This window comes from Anopheles arabiensis, chromosome 3, assembly GCF_016920715.1.
Source record: "Anopheles arabiensis isolate DONGOLA chromosome 3, AaraD3, whole genome shotgun sequence".
NCBI classification, from domain to species: Eukaryota; Metazoa; Arthropoda; class Insecta; order Diptera; family Culicidae; genus Anopheles; species Anopheles arabiensis.
In genome coordinates this window covers 13,616,205-13,632,238 of record NC_053518.1, presented here as the reverse complement: position 1 = coordinate 13,632,238, position 16,034 = coordinate 13,616,205, and the positions used below count along the sequence as shown (strand labels likewise).

The 16,034-nt window shown below is 46.3% G+C and overlaps 2 protein-coding genes across 5 annotated transcripts; both read left to right on the top strand.

The window, feature by feature from the left end:
- Positions 1-1,123: 1,123 nt before the first annotated feature.
- LOC120905075 (alpha-aminoadipic semialdehyde synthase, mitochondrial) lies at positions 1,124-6,389 on the top strand. Its single transcript, XM_040315757.1, has 6 exons — positions 1,124-1,259; positions 1,446-1,592; positions 3,380-3,709; positions 3,778-5,728; positions 5,806-5,991; positions 6,078-6,389. The coding sequence occupies exons 1-6, from the start codon at positions 1,197-1,199 to the stop codon at positions 6,191-6,193; spliced, it is 2,793 nt and encodes a 930-aa protein (XP_040171691.1). The 5' UTR covers positions 1,124-1,196; the 3' UTR covers positions 6,194-6,389.
- Positions 6,390-7,721: 1,332 nt separating this feature from the next.
- Positions 7,722-15,959, top strand: LOC120905079 (ethanolaminephosphotransferase 1). 4 transcript variants are annotated; one of them, XR_005739864.1, is made up of 7 exons: positions 7,722-9,096; positions 11,653-11,905; positions 13,315-13,571; positions 13,653-13,807; positions 13,881-14,061; positions 14,137-14,883; positions 15,618-15,959. XR_005739864.1 is itself a non-coding variant. In XM_040315764.1 (7 exons), the coding sequence occupies exons 1-7, from the start codon at positions 9,040-9,042 to the stop codon at positions 15,339-15,341; spliced, it is 1,188 nt and encodes a 395-aa protein (XP_040171698.1). In that variant the 5' UTR covers positions 7,722-9,039; the 3' UTR covers positions 15,342-15,959. The 4 variants fall into 4 exon arrangements, 3 of the variants coding, with proteins under 3 accessions (XP_040171698.1, XP_040171696.1, XP_040171697.1); XM_040315764.1 differs by having other exon boundaries at positions 14,137-14,385; positions 15,306-15,959; XM_040315763.1 differs by having other exon boundaries at positions 7,723-9,096; positions 14,137-14,385.
- Positions 15,960-16,034: the final 75 nt, after the last annotated feature.

Sequence of the window (16,034 nt, the reverse complement as noted above, 5' to 3'; positions counted from 1 at the left end):
ATGACCCCGGACGACTTCGGGCGGATCTAGTGGTTCCATTTTGGCGAAGTTGGTATCTTCGCTCCGATGAGCACATCACTACTCCGGACGACTCCGGACGATTTCGTACGACTCCAGATGACTCCGGACGACTCCAGACGAATCAAAATGACTCTGGATAATGTTAGGTGGACCTACCTTTCAGAGTGGGTTCCAAAAAGAGAGTTTCGGAGGGGGTCGGAGTTTTATCGGAGTCAACTTCGGATTTTTATCAACTTTATCCATTACTCGCTTTTTTGTCGTCCACAAGGACAGCGGAGGCCCAAATTGAGGTAGGCCCAAATTGAGGTGGCAAGATGGCGTGGAGGCGTCCGCCATTAAGGCCGGGATAACGGACTGGCAGACGAAGGCGCGAGACCGCGAGCGGTTTCGGACACTCCTGAGGCAGGCCAAGACCGCAAAGCGGTTGTAGCGCCGGATAAGTAGCCCATTACTCGTACGACTTAACGACATGTCCGTTAGCAGTTCAAGACCGGAGGACTGACTATCCTGCTGTGGGTAAATCAATAAGACACTGGCAGTTGGGAAGGTGAAACATTATGTAAATTCTAAAGAACAGAAGCAAATAAACTGCGAAATGAATTATGAAGGATGGTGTTAATGGTAAAGAATCATCCCACATAATCTTAACAAGCTCCCATAAAGCTAAACAAGCCACTGCCATCCGGGGTTTAGATCCCAAACCCTATTTTCCAATCGAATCTTGAATAGCCTTTTGAAACAATTATTTCAATATTTGTTATCACAACATATGTCAATTTAAAAGATAAAATCATTTAAAGTCAAATTGTTCCACATTGTTCACGAAAACTTTACACAGCCGCTCGCAGCTTTACACACAATAGCAAACCGTTTTCAAGTGCAATTTTGACGGGCCGGCTTTTCTTATCAATGCATTATTCCTAAGCCAGGCCCAGGCAGCGCTAGCCTTGTGGCCCCTTTGCTCGTACGCAACAGCATGGTTGCAGCCCAAGATGTCCGAGTACCCGGCTCGGTGCAAATCTCGAAAGACTATCAATAATGCCCGATTCTCCAGAGTGCTCTCCATGCTCTATCATCATCTCACACGCTGCGCCTCCGGCATTCCCTGATACGGCGGAGCCTTCAGCTCAGCTGCCAGGCGTCGTCAGTCCTACTCCAACCGCCGAACCGCTAAGATGTTTCGTATTTTAAAATGTAGTGAACACTTATCAGCACGACACTTTACTCGTGGCAAACATGTAAGCAACCATCCTGTCTCCTGCTCTGATACGTACTGTGTGACCAGACCAATCTGATAGGCAAATAGACGTCCACTAGGGGCGTTTAGAGGATTGTACAGCACGTTTTTTTTTGTAGCTAATGCGTAGTTAGTGTGGCCTACTAAAGTTGCTACTACTTGTGTCTATTTCGTTTCCTTTCCCCAGACTGGAAAAGTGATCGCTCTGCGACGTGAAGATCAATCAGTATGGGAACGTCGAGCCTCGTTTTCACCCGCGAACGTGAAGAAACTCATCAAGCAGGGCGTCAAGGTGATAGTGCAGCCATCGAACAGGCGAGCCTACCCAATGCAGGTAAGTGTCCTCACGCGGTGTCTATCGCTCCCAGCTCACTGGTGGTCCAAATAGGAACGTATCATTACATCGCATCTACACACTGTTACCAAGGATTGGGTAGTATCAGGAGCAGCAAACTGTGATGCGCCAACGTTTCTGCGTGCCCCTTATCTTAATGGGTTGAGTAATTTAAGTTGAAGATCGCGACACGATTGAACAGCTTCAGCAAGCAATTGAAACCAACAGCAGCAGCAACAACTACTACTCATGCACAAACTTTTCCATTGGACGTAAACTGTGGTCAACACATTTGGTCTTATCACCGCTTAAGCCTCCGGACACTCGCGCCAGAACACTGGCTGCGAGCGAGATAGTGACGTGCACGGAGGAGGAATTTTGTAGTTCATCGCTGCCGTTGATGCTTGCGTCCTGGTGTGTGTCTTCATCTTTGCCGCCCACCTTGGTACGCGCAAGACAACCTCACTCGCCGTCGGAGGAAAGACCGTTCCGATAAGCAAGCGATTTGCTGCAATTGTTGGCTTTTGCATGTCTGTTTGTCCACTCTGTCCATACCCCCTGGGAGCACTAAGACCAGAGTTGATGATAGGCTGGATGCAGTGTGTGGCAGTTGATTCCATTGCGCTGCTTTTACGCAGCGTAGTAAAGCACGTGAGCAGCTTGGCGCACTGCTAGTTGCTACTTTGTTTCTCACGTCGCCTACTGTTGTAGTTACTATCTGTTGCCAGTTACTTACGATTGGACACTTGAAACCGTATCATCGGCGCAATATCGACCTATCATTTCAAGCCATGCTTGTTGTTATTGCAATTTGATTAAGCGTGATATAGCACATGCCGCCGATAAGGATAGCGGAGGTCGCTTGTCAACCGAGCCATCCAGCTATTGCCCAGGGAGAGATACTGTGTGTAGATACTGGCGGCAGTAGGGCGGCTGGCATGATCTACGCCAGCCCATGGGCAGAGCCTACAGAGTGCTGATAAGCTGGTTTTGATGCGCTGATGGCGCTGTTGTACACACCCTCCGAGAGTTGTGTTTTTGTTTTTCTTCGCTTCGCTTCGACCCTCCCTGATGTAGCAGCAGGCCACAGGGTTCGGTTTGTACGGCCTCTCAATGAATGGTGGTAGATTGAATGACGAATGGTGGAAAACCGTGATTCCTATCAATGGCACACGCTTATAGATTACTGTCAGCTGGGCTGGGAGTATGGAAGGGCTGTTGGAATTTCTGTAGCGGGTGTTTTGGAAGGTAGAGAGTGTATTAATGAGGCGTAGTTTAACAGAAACGGTCAAAACAACTCATTTAATTGGAAGCATGAATTAGTATGTTTACACAATAATGCTCAAAACAAGCTTAACGGAAAGATATGATCGTTTCATATGATCGTAGTCTATTTAGTCGTTTAAAGCGTGATTATTTTAATCAATTTCATCAATTTGTCTTTTTTTGACTTATTCTTGAATTATACATAATAATTCAATAAAATTAAGATTTAGAATAATATCTAATAAGATCTAATCATCTGAGAAGTGAAATGATGTATATTACCTACATATTTATCCCCATTAACAGCAATTCAACTCAAGAAACTAGAATACAATTTTAAGTTCATAGTTCCCACTTTATATACATCTGAAGACTCCATAACATTTGATGCTATTAGGTTTCAAAAACCCAAACAAACAAATGGAGAAAGTGATGAAATCCAATTCAATAATTGGAAAAAGGATCCAATGATGATGAAGTATAAGGCAATATAAACCATTCTTCAAAACTTTCTTTCACAGGCTTATCTGAATGCTGGTGCCACCGTTCAGGAAGACATTAGCGAAGCTTCTGTCATCTTTGGCGTAAAGCAGGTCCCGGTAGATGCTCTGATTCCCCAGAAAACGTACTGCTTCTTTTCGCACACGATCAAGGCGCAGGAATCGAACATGCCCCTGTTGGACGCATGTCTGGAGAAGAACATTCGGCTAATCGACTACGAGAAGCTTATGGATCGTAATGGACAACGACTGGTAGCCTTTGGCAAGTACGCCGGCGTGGCCGGTATGGTGAACATCTTGCACGGGCTCGGTTTGCGTCTGTTAGCACTGGGACATCATACCCCTTTCATGGTAGGATCTCTTCTATAGTTGTTTTTAGAGTGTTTATCAAGCGTTAATCAACTTTCTCTGCTTTACAGCACGTTGGTCCCGCTCACAACTATCGTAACTCGTCGATGGCCCGACAAGCCGTCCGTGACTGTGGGTATGAAATATCGCTCGGCATGATGCCGAAATCGATCGGACCGCTCACGTTCATCTTTACCGGTTCCGGAAACGTGTCGCAAGGTGCACAAGAAGTGTTCCAGGAACTGCCGGTAGAGTTTGTACCACCGGAGATGCTGCGCAAGGTGGCCGAACACGGATCCACTAACAAACTGTACGGCTGTGAGGTGAGTCGCTCGGATCATCTCGAGCGTCGCGAGGGTGGCAAGTTTGATCCCGTCGAGTACGATCAGTACCCGGAGCGGTACGTGTCCACCTTCAGCAAAAACATTGCCCCATACGCATCGGTCATTGTGAACGGTATCTACTGGGCGGTTGGTGCACCGAAGCTGATCACCATCCCGGACGCGAAGAATTTGCTCCGACCGGCCAACACACCCTGGCTACCGACAAGCCGAGGATCACCCGCGCTGCCCCATCGAATGCTGGCGATCTGCGATATTTCGGCCGATCCGGGAGGCTCGATCGAGTTCATGAACGAGTGTACAACGATCGATACGCCCTTCTGCCTGTACGATGCGGATCGGAACAAGGATCAGAAAAGCTTCAAGGGCCCGGGAGTGCTCGTCTGCTCGATCGACAACATGCCGACGCAGCTGCCACGCGAAGCGACCGATTTCTTTGGAGATCTGCTCTACCCGTACGCGCTGGACATACTGCAGAGTGACGCGTCCAGACCGCTGGAGGAGCACAACTTCTGCCAGCCCGTGGAGGGTGCAATCATCTGCAGCAATGGCAACCTAACGCCGGGCTTCGAGTACATTAACGAGCTGCGGGAGATGAACAACCGATCGCGCCACAAGACGGAAGGATCGTACGAGGGCAAGAAGCGAGTGCTGGTGCTCGGTGCTGGTTTCGTGTCGGCCCCACTGGTGGAGTATCTGCACCGGGAGTCTAACGTCAGTATTAAAGTGGCGTCGCAGTACAAGGAGGAAGCTGATCGGTTGGCCCACCGGTACCAGGGCGTTGAGTCGGTGTACGTTAACGTGCAGGATGAAAGTGCCAACTTGCAGAACTTGTGCGAGGAGAGTGATGTGGTGGTGTCGCTGCTACCATACTCCCTGCACAGTGTCATTGCGAAGCACTGTATCGCTGGGAAAACACATCTCGTGACGGCTAGCTACGTGAACGATGACATTAGTGCGCTGCACAGTGCCGCTCAAGACGCTGGCGTAACGATCATGAACGAGGTTGGACTTGATCCGGGCATCGATCATCTGCTCGCACTGGAGTGCATTAAGGACGTGCAGGAAAATGGCGGTGTAGTTGAATCGTTCGTCAGCTTCTGTGGCGGACTTCCAGCGCCCGAACATTCGAACAATCCGCTGCGGTATAAGTTCTCGTGGTCTCCGCGCGGCGTCCTTCTGAACACGCTGTCCGCCGCCAAGTATCTGAGCAAGGGACAGGTGGTGGAAATTTCTGGTGGTGGTGAGCTTATGTCGGCGCCACGGGAGCTCGAGTTCCTGCCCGGCTTTGCGCTCGAAGGCTTCCCGAACCGCGATTCGACCAAGTACCAATCGCTGTACGGGCTGACGAACATCAACACGCTGCTGAGGGGTACGATCCGGTACAAGGGCTTCTCGGACACGATCAAACCGATGCAGCTGCTCGGACTGATCGATCCCAACCCCCATCCACTGTTGCATCCCCACGGACCGGAGCTTACCTGGAGACAGCTGGTGGTGAACATGCTCGGACTGGCCGATGCGGACATTTTCATTGAGAACCTCAAGCACAGGCTGGCGGAGCGTGTAGGCACGATCGAGGGTTTGGAGGAGCTGGGCCTGCTGGACAATGTGCCCGTAGTAAAGATGGGTTCGCCGTTGGATACGCTTAGCTACTATCTGTCGAAGAAGCTGGCCTTTGGTAAGGACACTCACAAACGAACTCCACTGATTTCGTAACGCTATCTTTCACAATGTAACCTACATCTTCCTTTGCAGAGGACACTGAACGTGATTTAATCATTCTACGTCACGACGTTGGAATTCGCTGGAGCGATGGACGCCGGGAGGAGCGTGGCATCAACTTCGTCGTGTACGGCCAGCCTGCCTCCACGGGTGGTCACTCAGCGATGGCCAAAACGGTCGGATTTCCGGCAGCGATTGCAGCGAAAATGATTATCGATGGTAGGGCTGTCTCTCGCACTTCCGGTTAGGGAAGCCAAAACTAACCTTTTTTTCTTTCTTATCTTTGTGCCTCTCGTTCCTTTCAGGTGAGATCCAGCAGCGCGGAGTGGTGCTTCCGTTCTCGGCGGATATTTACCGGCCCATGCTTGCACGCCTGGAACAGGAAGGTCTGACAGCTACCACGACTACGAAGGTGCTGTGAAAAGGAGCGAAGGAAGGAAGAATGATCCATATGGATAAGAATTCGCCGAATAATGTGCACAAGACAGTCGAACAATCTGGATGCTAACTGATTGTATGAAGGTGCGCCTTCCTAAAGTTAAGATAAGGTAAAATAAAACTGTAACTCAATTTGTGAATGTAATTAATTGACACAATAAAATGTGACTAAAATCGAAGAGCTGTTTAATAACACAACGAAATCTTTATAAGTTTGGGTTGAAGCATCTCACTAACCTCAACATTCTCCTTAATTCCGTCTTGATGTCGTACATCATTAATTGTTTATTAATAAATACGTTGGTGAGTCAACATATTACGATTGATATGAAATGATCTAAACCATATGGACTATCTCATTGGTCGAAGGATCTCATAGACGAAGGAGGTAATCCGCTGAAAGACCCATCAGTACGTGCAAGAGAGGACGTGGTTCGATCCTCATCTGGCCAAACATCAACACCTAAAACTGCAAGTCTAAAAATCTGGATTTCTCCAGTTAATGAGTGTTTTTAATTTTACTGATAAATTCTATGATAACTTGTTCTAATACAGACTTTGCTCGTTCAAACAAAATATTTGCTTTCCAGGTACGGTTGGTGTTATTTATGTGTTTTTGTCTTCCATCGAGATTTAAATTATAATTAATTTCTCAAAACCATAAGTTTTTTTTTTATTTCAAGGGCTTAAAGGTCATGTCGTACCCTTAAAAACGCATTTATGAAAAGTTGGAAATATTTTTGAAAAATCGATACTTTTTCATTCGGATCCTCATAGAATTCCAAAGAAATTGAAAAAAAAAAACATAGAACCTATGGCATTCACTACATTTATATATTTTAAACTAAAAAAGTAGTCTCGTAGATAAAACACGCTGACTTAATAACTACTATTAACTATAGAAAAAAGGCCAATAAAACTAAGAGCAGTCTACTTTTCAAACATACATCTGATTAATTATAAAATGAAACATAGAAAAAACAAAACAAAATAACTGCACAATGCAATAAGAATTTCAAATAAACAAAAACAGTGCGTAATTTGATTTTAATGAACATTGTCAGTCAGATAGTGAATAAATAAACTTCAAAATGAATCAAATAATTCATCCGTTTACCAGTGCATGCCTGCAAGGGCCGCACCACAACGCCTCGGCATAGTTCATGCTAACGGCTTACAAACTGCACTTCCACCTCGTTAAGCAGAACCTGCACTGTACGGTGCACGACGTTCATCGTGTTTGAACATACGCACTTAAAACTTGACGATTCTTATCAGCTGCTCATCCCTCTACCCTCTCTACCGGGCAGGCGAGTGTGCACACAACTACAAGTGCAACCCAGCGTACCAACCGTCCGGGGGTAGGCAACCCAGGGAGCGGAGTGGAGCCCATGCGGCCTATATGCAAAAGGCCCGGCGGCCGCCATCACCGTCGTCTAGTCGGGTCGTGCTCGGAACCAGAACGAAGCCGGGTCGGGATTATTTATCGTAAGCGAAACGCTCCGCAGCGGTCCCGCATTCGTTAGCGAACCGTTGAGTGAAGCGGAAGCCCTCGCAACGCGTCCGAGGGCCCTTTTTTCCCCTCTCGAGTTGATGTCGTTGTTGTTTTTTTTTCCTAACCGGGTCGTCGGAATTGTTCAGTGTTGGTGTCTGTGGCGCGTGTGATGCTTTTTTTGTGTTGCCCTCTTACCATACAACCGCAAGGCCGTAGTTGAGGGAAGCCTCTTGAAAGCTTTGCAAGCTAAGCTAATTAAACGAGACAGTGGCGTAGAGCATTGTGTACAAACAGCTGTAACAGGTTGTTCTCTTTCGTGGAGTGTGTGTGTGTGTCTGTGGTGCTACTAACGATTTTGTAGTAAATTTCAATTATTTTACAAACCTAAAACGATCGAAACGTAGATCGAACCACGTAGTGGCCACCACTATCGCCTAAGGTCTTGCACCCGGAACTGTGATAAGCGGCGTACAACGACCGCGGACGGCAGGGTGGGGTTGGAAGTGGCTGACCTGACCCGTTGCAAGTTAACCATGTGCTTAGTACCGTGCCATTGACACAGAGAACGATCTTTGTCGGTTTTTAGTACAACACCTCTCGCGCTCGCCTGTGTGCGTCGGAATTTCTCGTATGATCTAAGAAAGCGTAAAACGCTACTACGACTACTACCTCTCTATAGTGTGTTGAATTGGTTCCGAACCGATCCACGAGCAAGGGCTGCTGAGCGGTGACGAAACGGGAGCGCGCGACCGCGTACTCGATTGTTCTTATCACCCTGTTGCTGCTGCTGCTGCACCCCGCCAAATCTACCGTGACCCCGTGCGGTTTATGACGGATTAAAAAGCCCACTCACGCTGGAAGTAGCGCCCTGTACGATTGGTACATGTGTTTGTGTGCTCGTGTCCCCGACTACGGTAATCCCTGCCAGTCGTTTGCGCCCTGGATGCGCCCTGATACCCGGCCTGGTTGGTGTGCGCAAACCGAGCGTACGAGCTCAGTATGATGCTGATTACGGCATTTGCCGGTTGTGTCGGTGTAGTGTAATTAGTGTGTGATAGTGGCAGCTCCATCCGCCGGCTCGTCGAGAAGATCGTTCGTCACTTGCGCCAATCCGCGCAAACGCAACGTGTCGCACGCGAAAGTTAGTTTAGCGCAAAACCGTTGAGCGGATAGAACACAGAGGCACAGAGACGGCCAGCTACCGATCGCAACGTGCGTGAACGTCACCGGTTAGATATCGTCTATAGTGTACACGTGAGAAGTGCGCGTGTTTTTGTTCACCGGTGTAATTCTGTGCTTTTAAGATTAACGATCGCAACGCCATCATCATCATCATGATTGGGATTAAATACCTCAACGATGCCCACCTCAAGGGGTTCGAAAAGTACAAGGTAGGTGTACTTCCGCTGAGCAAGCAAACGACCCGAGCAAGATATGCTAACAACCGTCTCCGCAGTGTCCGGACGTGTGTGTGTGTGTCTTTGTGGTGTTTTTGTTGTTGTTATTCAGCTGAATGTGATAAGTGGTTGCGCTGGACAATTTGAATTGGATAACTCATTCCCTCGCCGCCCCTCCAGTATCTGGAGATGATGATACTGTAGTGAGGAGGAGACCCAGACCAGAGCAGCCATCTGTGTAGTTGTGGCGATGATGCGCGAAAACATTTCTCATGTACAACGTCTGCTAAAGATGAGCTAGCAGTCCACGCGCTTGTCTGGATTGCGTGACGATTAGACAAGCGTGTGAGGAGCACATGAGGGAGGCAGGGAGTACAAGAGCAAGGAAAGGAGAGGTGTGTGTGTATGATTGCACCCTGGAATATCCCACTCTCTTATGCACAATCGTACGACATTCAACGGTTAATTTGTATCGAATGCAGTAAATGGTCTTGGCGATAAGTGTGATTGTGACGCTGTGACGCAATCCGGGAATCGATTCGATTAGAAACTCGTTTCAGCTATTATTTTTCGGTGTTATCGAGTCGGAAGGGTTGCTGCGGCAGGCTTTGTTATCGTATTATTTATTGCCTTTCAACCAGCAGCAGTTGCGAGCGTAGATAGCGGCATTTAGATCCCTCCGCAGTCCGCATATCTCAGCAGCGCCAGCCAGCATCGGGCCTTTCTAACGAGAATGGGTTGAAATTTGATGGGAATTTAACCATTTACGTACGTGTTGTGCCCTATTCGAGCATGAGGTTGTTTTTTCGTTAACGTGAACATGTTTCATCAACTGCTTTGGTTAATTATTTCCAATCACTTGGTTTGGAGGAAAAAAAATCTTCTAGCGTACATAAACATAAAACAAAAACTGATGACTTTGTAGCACCACCATTGGAAGTTGGTGCTCCACGTGTGCAGTTATTTAGAACACTTTTCACGGTAAACTCGGTTCCACAGTGGCGGCACAACTGGGCCATCCCATCGTTATGGTACTGTTTACCGCTGCAGCACGGTGGAAACGTACAACAATGAGCTCGATTTTTACTGTTTTCCCCTGCCTTGTTTTGCAAAACCGTACCGTGACCTTATTCTAGCACCGAAGATACGCGGCGAACCGGAGAGTTTCACTTTCGATCGTCACGAGCCCTTGGAAGACACGGGCCTTACAGTACGATGATGACCTTATCGCGAACGATCATGGTGATGATGCAGGTTGCTTGAACTCTCTCTCTATCTTTCTCTCTCTTTCTATCTTGCTCTCATTACCGCCCCAGTCTGGAAGCCAGTCTAAGTTAGTTTAGTGCACTCGTGGTGCTCTCAATTGCCATACGCCACGGTGCGCAAGAATACACAGATGCGAGATCGTTAAACAAGCTAAGCTTAGTGATGCAATAGTTGATAATGGTCAGCAGTGACCGTCTGCTTCATTCATTCGGTACACATTCCTTGGGAGATGGTTGCAATCGGTGGCAGGCACTAGTACTTTTGCTACGCAAAAATGACCACCCAGGATCGTTATTTTGATACCAGAATAATGAAGCTATTAATGCTCTTTTGTTGTGTTTTATATTTAAATTGCATTTCTTGCTACCAGATCACCCTACCCGCTCCAGCAACCGTCAGAAAGCCCTTTGGAAAGCTATGAAATCAAAGTAGGAAACATAAACACCATAGCAACACCAAGCGGGAAGCCCAAGCCCCTGAACTCGACTTTAGCATTGATTGTTTCTTTGCGCCCGTCTTTCCAACGTACCGGCGCTACAAACAGAGGCATCTATAATGACCATCCCCGTACGACCTATGCCCTATTTCCTCAGCACTCCAGAACGGCCCCGTACTAACTCCTTCCCAATTGATAATCCTCCCTGAATCCCCCCCTCCATGATTGGTGGGGCCATCGATTGCCACTGGCAGGGGAACAACAATCATCCGACACTGTCGGCACAATGGGAAACAGATCGATCAACCGAATGTGTGTGCGTTGGAACGTTGAGCGTGCGAACTGTGACGCCTGTTTACAACTTGTTTCTTTTCTTTCTGGTCGACCGAGTGGCCGGCATGATTGTCAAACGGTTTAAATCGCACGGTTAATGTTTTGTGTTGTACAAGACGCAGAACAGAACGAAGTACAGCATGGTGTGCATGGAACACGGAAATAATATTTTTACTATGCCCTCTTGTTTGCTGGTTTGGACAAATAATGATAGGAACCGTGAAGAAGGGCGGTTCTTGTAGGCGCAATACACAAAAAGAAAGAAAGAAAAAACGCAGGGCAAAAGTTATGAATAAATCAGACGCCATCGGCGCCACTATCGGTGGCCAGCTAGTGGCGTGACCTTCCGGGGAGGGCCAATGGTCTGTTTGATAGAGAGCATCGTCAGAGAATTTAAATCGTCATTGAAATACACACAAAAAAGGATGATAATTTCCAACAAGCATCTACATAATATAAGAAACTATTCTTACATCTTTGAACGTCTCATTTTTTTGCTTCCCTTATCTTTTTAGTACAACTGCGTCGATACTAGTATTCTTAGTGTGTATGTTATGCACCCGTTCTGGAACAAGGTGGTCCTGTTTTGTCCCCGGTGGATAGCGCCCAATCTACTCACCTTCACCGGCTTTCTGCTGACCGTGGTAAACTTCTTCTTGATAGCGTACTACGATTACGATTTCCGCGCGGCCACAGAAACTCCCATACCCATACCGGACTGGGTATGGATACTGGCGGCAATCAATCTTTTCGTAGCTTACACTTTAGGTAAGTATTTTCGCGAGATGCAACTACCGGAAAGATCGTTTTAAAATAGTGTTTTGATTTATGAATCCTTGGAGCACGCTTATTATAAAACATTTACCTTAGAAATTACTTTAGAAATGACAATCAAATCATGATTATGAATATTTGAATGGTTGTAAAGCTTGAGACAATCATTCAAACATTCAAAATATAGAACGACTCCTCTCAATCTTGATGAAGCGATAATTAAAAGAATATTAAATGATCATGATCTCGAACGAGATCTTAAAATGTGTTACACGCTGGATCTAGACGACCCCTCAATCTCTGGGGCGAGAAATATTCTGCAATTCTGTTGTAAAGAAAAGTTCTAAAAAAGTTATAAAACTCTAAGTTTTAGAAGAAAATCAAGAGCAATAGTTACAGAGGGTATCAGGTGTTCTGGGAGACTTTCTTGGCTCTTACTTAGTGCATTAACATTATGTTACTGAAAGTAGAAGGCTCATTTGGAATCCAATTGGAATGTTCAACTGTTCGAATGCAAGCTGATACAGTTCAAAGTAACTGTTGACTTTATGTAATATGATGTAATACTACCAACAAAGTAGGAACTCTAGACATCATTCACTCTAGTGCCAATGACCGCCTTCCCGGGTAGTTTTTGCTCGCTTATTTATAAATATATTTTGATAAAAAAGACGTACATGCTTGAAATCCATAGAATGCCTGGAGGACTATGTTTTACACTAACTCGTAGTAAAACCAAAAATATTTTTGTTTAATTTTATTCCATTTTCAAACACATCTACGACCACCTGCCCGGGAAGGACCATACATTTTGTATGGGGGATTGCAGTTTGGCGAATACTTATTCTTGTACCTTTTGATCTACTCGTCGTATTTGGATGCATTTTTTTATCAAACCTGATGTACTATACATGATATACAGAACTTATTATAATCCTAGAAGCTAAGACCTCTAAGTACCCACGTTTCTGGTAAGGAAAACCCTTTCCGAGATTCCATGATCGACTGGACGATCAAAAGTCGGGTTTTATAAGTCTGCTTCGAGCATTTCGTTCCACCTAGGATCAGGTCAGTAAAAACTGACCTCCCGCAAAACGGTACTCGACGGCCACGCAGACAATCGATCACGTTACGCTGGGCCTTCTTGTTGTTTAACTAATAACATTTTTTTCTGGAATTCCTACCCAAGTAGGTGGTCGTAGAACAACGTGTATTTTTTGGATCGTAGACACTATGGTTAATAGAGATTCCAGAAATGACTGTTAAAATATCAGATAAGGCAAGAAACTCTGTATTCTTGAACCTACAAAGGTTGATCGTGGTACTAAAATCCTGTAGTAATTAAGTGCTCATGAATCTTTAAAAATGTAATGTCTTAATCCGTTTCCTTTTCTTTCCAACAGATGGTATCGATGGCAAACAGGCACGCAGAACCGGAACCAGCGGACCACTGGGCGAACTGTTCGACCATGGTCTCGATTCCTACTCGGCCGTCCTCATACCGATCTACATGTTTACGATATTCGGTGCAGCCGATCTGCCCCCGGTACGCATGTTCTTCATTACACTGAACGTGTTCATGAACTTTTACCTGCCGCATGTGGAGAAGTACCTTACCGGTGTAATGTTCCTGCCCTGGGGTTACGATTTTGTTATGTGGGTAAGTGAGGATGCTCCAGTGAACCGTGTGCTAGTATGCAGAACGATCTTTCTAAACTCACTCTGTTCTCTGCTCCTCTAGGGTGTTTCGATCACGCTAGCGATCACCGGTATTTTTGGTGCTGAGTTTTGGCAGATCCCGGTGTTCGGCATGAAACCGTGCCACATCTTCGAGCTGACACTGTACATTTCAGCCGTCATTACTAGTCATCCTATTATTATATATAATGTATACAAGTATGTATTGTTTGAACGTAATCGTTGAAGATGAGGTCTTTCAAGCAGTGCTTTCATTCTTCACATTTTACAGATCTTATCGTGACAAAACGGGTAAAATGCGATCATTCAGGGAAGCAATTCGACCCCTCGTACCGCTCAGCAGCCTGTTCATACTCTGCACCCTGTGGGTACTGTGCTCCCGCAATGGTATTATCGACATGGAACCGAGGCTGTACTTTGTAATGTGTGGCACACTGTTCTCTAACATTTGTGTAAGTAAATTCGCTCCTTAGAATCGGGCCGAATCGGTAATTCATGTTCCGTTTTCTCTCCCGTCTCTCTCCCAGTGTCGGCTCATCGTAGCACAAATGTCGGACACCCGGGCCGATCTGTGGAACGGGCTGCTTAACTTGCTGTGCGTCGTTACACTCTTCTCCGTCCTGCCGTACCCATCGCTCGGGCTGCCCGAGCTGAGCATCGAGATCGAACGATACCTGCTGTACGGGCTGACCGTGTGCGTAACGATCGCGCACCTACACTACGGTGCCGGGGTGGTGCGCGAAATGTGCCATCATTTCCGGATTCGCTGCTTCAAAGTAAGATCGGATGCAAGTAGTAAGCGTACCGCGACCACCACTAATAACCTAGACGTTAACCGTAACGGTAGCCATCCTAACAAGCATCATCTTAACCAACGCCAGAGCAAAGCTGAGTAGTAGTGTAGTGCGCCCTGATAGTAGACTGTAGCAGTGCGCCTTAGAGTAGAGATAACCCTATAACAAGTTGCCAATCCATACCCAATTTACTACTGTTATTACTACTATAACTACTACTACTACTATGTGTTTTGCTTCTAAGCAGATCGTCCCAACAGTGAAGCGCAATGCAACGAAACTAGCACTGGTGTAGTGTACGTTGTTTGTGGGCAGAACGTCTCCCGTACTGTGGTGTCGCGTCTAGAAACTCCCAATGTATGTAGTGTGGTGTGTTATCCCAATGTACACCCGTACTAGACGATGGTGGTGTAAATGTGACTGGTGCTAGTACTATCATTGTCTAGTGCACAAGATACCAGTAGTGATACGATCACCCGGGTAGGCTGTGTTTTGTCACCGTATCCCTTTGACTGTTTTTGTTTGAGCTGATTAACACATGATACTCGTTTCGCATGGCGCTAGATTTTTTCTATTCGAAAGTTTTTTGTAAATTAACTGTACAGAACTAAGCCTAATGTTGTGTCCTTGTTTTGCTATTTCCTGTTTAATTTCCCTTTTGATGCCCTTTTGTGCCTGTGCTGCATTTGAACCCTGTAGAGAACGATGAACGATCAATCGAATGAACTAATAATTTACTACTTGATTTTCTTCCCAATCAAACCACTCACTACTGCTTACATCCTAACGAAACGGTTCCCCAAACTGATCAACAAACTGATCGCAAACGCCAACAACAACAACGACAACAACAACAACAACGAAATACTCTCTAACTTTAACCAATATTCCCACGTGGATAGATAGCGCCGCACGATAAGCCTTTGCTAAGCTACTAAACTCAATAGTTCGCAAGGGGAAGGGGGTTATGCACTAAAGTAAATCAAAACCTCCCCCTAAAACAAAAACAGTATATCAGCATGCCCAAACGATAGTCTGCGATGAGGAGCGATTTCAGCCCGTATTTATTCATCATGCGTTCCACCGGGAACAGAAAAAAAGGAAAAGCATATAAACAAAACCCCCGCCGGCCAGTAGCATGCGTGGTTGAGCCATGTGATCGTAGTAACCGATTGGTACGGTTTGTAATACTAAACGTATAACGTTACCCACAGATACCAACCAGTCCGTTACCGCAGACGACACCGCCAGCGGACGATATGGAGGACATCGAGCTGTAAATGAGGGAACGCGCGGGAATCGGATTCAAAAGAAGTGCTTTTAGTACGGAACGTTTATTACTTATGCGTATAGAGCGGCCTATTATTTTAGGCTTCGGGCTAGGGAGGCGGAAGTGGGTTCTAGGGTTGGATACTGCTATGTTGTACATATACATGTTTATCAACGTTAGACGAGCGGGGTACTGAGAATGGAGGTGTACATTTAGAACTGTAAGGTGTGCAATTTGGAGATGAAGGTGGTTCTTCGGCAAATATAGCAAAATGACAGTAAAACCGGTGTGTTGACGGGGTTTGGTTTGAATTATATGGTCCAATTTGGCCTAGACCTTCACGGTCCCGCGGTAAGAGCGG